Source organism: Varanus komodoensis, unplaced genomic scaffold, assembly GCF_004798865.1.
Source record: "Varanus komodoensis strain SLA01 unplaced genomic scaffold, ASM479886v1 scaffold116, whole genome shotgun sequence".
Lineage (NCBI taxonomy): Eukaryota > Metazoa > Chordata > Lepidosauria > Squamata > Varanidae > Varanus > Varanus komodoensis.
The window spans coordinates 146441-150486 of NW_025335333.1; the positions used below are offsets into that span (position 1 = coordinate 146441).

General features: G+C 49.7%; 1 protein-coding gene across 1 annotated transcript in view; it reads left to right on the forward strand.

Moving 5' to 3' along the window:
- LOC123018792 (anoctamin-7-like) overlaps nt 1–3604 on the forward strand; it is a 19607-nt gene extending 16003 nt beyond the window's left edge. The window contains exons 23-24 of the mRNA XM_044421165.1: nt 7–130; nt 2059–3604. Coding sequence (XP_044277100.1) covers nt 7–130; nt 2059–2090 — 156 coding nt within the window. The 3' untranslated portion in view covers nt 2091–3604. The remainder of the gene's footprint in view (nt 1–6; nt 131–2058) is intronic.
- Nucleotides 3605–4046: the final 442 nt, after the last annotated feature.

The following is a 4046-nucleotide window of genomic DNA, read 5'->3' on the forward strand; positions in this document are numbered from 1 at the left end:
TGGCTGGTTCCTGATGTCCCTGCATCCCTAGAGGTGAAGATCAAGCGTGAGCGCTACCTGGCCAAGCAGGCATTGGCTGACAACCAGGACGTGCTGCTGACGGTGAGTTGCGACTCTTCTCCCTCACCAGGTCAGTGCCAGCAATGCACTTGTGTGTCTGTGTGTTTGTGTTTTTGTTGGTACCAAATACCCAGCAGCAAGGCAGGGGGCTGATTCTTCCTCACTATTTTGGGCACCTACTATCATGCCAGGTGAGTAGGTTGCCTTGAGAACCTTTGAACACGATGGCGTAAAAATCTGCTTTTAGGTTTGTCTGAGCATCTTTTATGGAGGGTGGAGTGTTGGACCCTGGAACATGAACCCAGTACTTAAAGTCAGGAATACTTCTGGGCACATACAGAGTAAATTTCCTCCTTCACAGCTGACTCTTGGCACAGCCAAGACAATGGTTTCTAGATCAGAAAAGGGGGGCTGAACTGCTCTCTTTTTATAGAAACAGAGCCTCTGTGGTTTTGCTGTGCTCCTGTTCTGTAACCACTTGAGATTACTCAAGTCAGAAAAAAAGCAGATTCATCACACGGATCTGCCCTCGGCCATCATGCCCCTAGTTTTCAGTCCACCCATTCTTCCTCTGCTGCTCCTGTGCCCTGCTGCGGAATAATCCCTATAGACCCCCCCCCCGCACTACACACACGTCCTGCTGGGCATCTAGCAAAAAGAGCGAGAAACAAGGTGAGCACAGTCATCCTAGTGGACCTGCAAGGACCTGCCACACAGTGAAAGCCCTGGCCCTTGAGCATGTGCAGGCAGGCAGGCAGGCAGGCAGGCAGGCAGGCAGGCAGAGAGATGCCCCAGCTCCCCTTTCAGTCTTCTTTTCAAAATTTAAGCTTTGCATTTTGGGGTACCCTCTTCCCTCTGCACACCCCCTGCCCCTGCTCCTGGGTAGCTGTGACCTGAGGCTGAACAACTGCAATAAAATCTTGGTGTGTTGTTTGGTGAGGCAGCACGGCTGGAGCTCTGCTCCTGGCCCTCTCGCATTCTGTGCTTCCTCTGTGCAGCAGCAGGACACAGCAGCAGCCTTGGGCGTGCGGACCTTGCTCTTCCTAGCCATGAGCACAGAGTCCTTGTGCTGGACAATGGCATTTCAGGCTCTCCCATGCCAGGGGCTTCCTGGCTCTTGTGCAGTTTCTTCCCATTCCCAAAGGATGAAGGCCTCTCCTGAGGCTCTATTACTAGCAAAAAGAGCTTTAAGCTACCACAGGCTGGCATTTTCATTCCACCCCACCCATGACTGGAACATGGTCCCTGAGATGGACTATAAAATTGAATTGCCCCTTGGGCTAAGATGGGTTCTGCAGGCCTGGTTAAGGCTCAGGTTGAGCCCTCAACTCCACAGGAGGCAGTGAGGAGAGAGAGCAGAACTCAGATCTGTGGGCTCAACCTACCCTCTGCCTTTACCCATTGTGCCTCCAAGTCTCTCTGTAAAGCCCTGGTGGACAGCAGCAGCCTCCTGCTTTATATCCCCAGCAACTGAGAGCTGCCCGTTTCCCTCTTTTCTTTGCAAAGAAGAGTTGGGCTGCCTTCTGGTTGAGGGGCCTCCCCAGCACTCCCCAGCCAATTAATTTGGTAGCCCACTGCACAAAATCTATAGATGGGTTGACCCTTGTGGCTGTGGGCTCCACAGATTTGTTGCCCTTGGGGCCATGGTCACGCCACTGTTTTCAGGATAGTTATACAACTTGCGCTTCTATTAGTGACTTAATCTTTAAGGCGGACTCTTTAACTCATGTGTCTTTCTGGCAAGAACCAAAACAATCTCCTCCTTTGCTTCTCTTGCCCCACTCACCCCTGCAAAATTCGACCCACTTTTTCACCCTTCCTGTTGGCTTCTTTGCAAGTGCTCTCTAAATCACCCATTTCAAGCCTGGAGTTTCCTGCTCCCATTTTGTCCAGTGCTGAGCCTGCCTGCCTCTATTCCATGGATTTTAACTAATTTGTTGCTAGGATTTACTAAGCTGTTCTAACACTGGTTTATTTTGCAATTTTCTCCTTGCACAGCAAGCTGCTTTTTACCCAGCAGCATGATCTAGCAAGGCTGGAAACAGACACCACCAGATTCCTTCCCACTGTGGACTGCACAGACCTGGGCTCTGCACTATGGTGAGGCAAATCCCAGAAGGCAAGAGAGATGCGGAGGAACTCCCAGCCCTGCATTAGACCTTTAAGGAAGTAAAGGCACATTATGGACACCCTGTTTGCAGATCCCTGTCAGCCATTTGACACTCCCACACACACACACACATGTAGAGCAAGGGCTGCACTGCTCCCTGGCTGTTTTGCGACCCTGACTCATTTTCTTCCCCTTCCTCTCTTTCTTCATCCACCTGGAAGAAACAGCACAGGGCCCTGGGAAGGCATTTGTGAACCACTCCCTAATTTAAAAAAAACTCTCTGTGGATTCTCTCCTGTTTCCCTCACTATCCTTCTCTGTAGTCTGGGACAAAGAGATAAGAAGGGTTGGTGCTTCCAAGGTCACATAAGCCAATTTTGCTTCCATGCCAGTCCCCCAAGTGTTACCTAGAATGGCTGGCTCAGCTCACAGAAGCCTTGATATGGGGCAACAGTGAATAATTCAGCAGCAGTGGCTTGTGGTCCAGGTTTGCCACTGAGGCCCTCCGGATAGCGTTTAACCACGACCAGTTTCTCTGAGTTCCTCTGGGGACATTGCACTGGGCGCCCTGGTGTTCACACCATCATATGCTTGGTTTGTAATACACATTTTTAAAATGTCCAGAACATGCTTTCAGTCCATCTGGCAGAGCAGAAAATGCCCTTTGCACATGCAACTTAAGGCCAGTGTATTTCTGCTTCCTCCCCTTGCTTGGCCTCTGAAAGTCTTCCAGTCTTCTCTTAAAATGCATGTAAGAGATGGAGTGTCCTGTGCCAAACTTGAAACTGGCCGAACAGTATTCTGTGATAAGTGTTCAAACAGGTGCACATACAATGCAATCGTGGGGCTGGCTGGTGCTGCTGGAAACCCAAAGGGAGCAGCTTACAAAGATTAACAAGACAGTCCCTGCCTCTTCAGGTTGCCATTTAAAAGGCATAACGCAAAAGGAAAAGGGATTGGGACAAGGGAGGAAAGCAAAAACAAAAATTGGGCACCACTTCTTAGCTTCAAAGTTCCTCTAGGTTTTCTTTCTGGCATGACATGTGCTGCTTTGAAGGGTTGTAGAAAAATCCGAATGGGGAAAGGCTTTTCAAAGATAGTCTTTATGCTGTTCCTGCCTTGCAAATGAGCAGGGTTTAACTTCCAGGGGTCCAGCCCATTTGTGCAAAATCCACCCATCTCTGAGACCTGAGTCCAAGTCATAACTGAGCCTGTTCAAACTGTTCTAGCTGGGAACGGAGGGACTCTGGAGATTATAGAAGAGATGGGGTACCTTCTCCCCATGTTTCACTGCTGCTTCTGCAAGAATAGGTAGAGTCCAGCATGCTGCCCTTCCCCGGATGCTGATCTTCCTGGCATGTTCTTTGCTGAAAGCTGGCTTTTGATGTAGCCATGATCAACTGTGTAGGGCAGTGAATAAAAATGTGCAATGGCCATGGCATGTTGTTGCTGTTGTGCGTGCCCAGCGGGCCCTTATTCCATGCAGGGCTGCCCCAAACCCTGCCTTCCACACGCACCCAGTTAACATGGGGGTGCCATAAACGTCCTCTTGCAAATGTCCCATTGCAGTAGAAATTTCTCTTCCACTAGAGCTGTTGTCTGGAGGTCATCCACAGCCCTAGACTGAGCAATTTCCTGAATGCTCAAGAATTTGCTGGTGCAAACTAAGAAAGCAAGCTGGGGGAAGCGTTTACTCATCTCTGAAGAAACTGATCACCTTAATTAGATCCATCAAGAAAAGAATTGGGATTACAAATAAGTTATCTTCAACACCGGGGAGAGGGAGAAACTCTTCTCCTGGTGAGCACTGGGCAACATAGAGGAGTTGACAAAGAGGCTTCGAACAGGAGAATTGCCTGGAGAGGAGTTGAGGGGC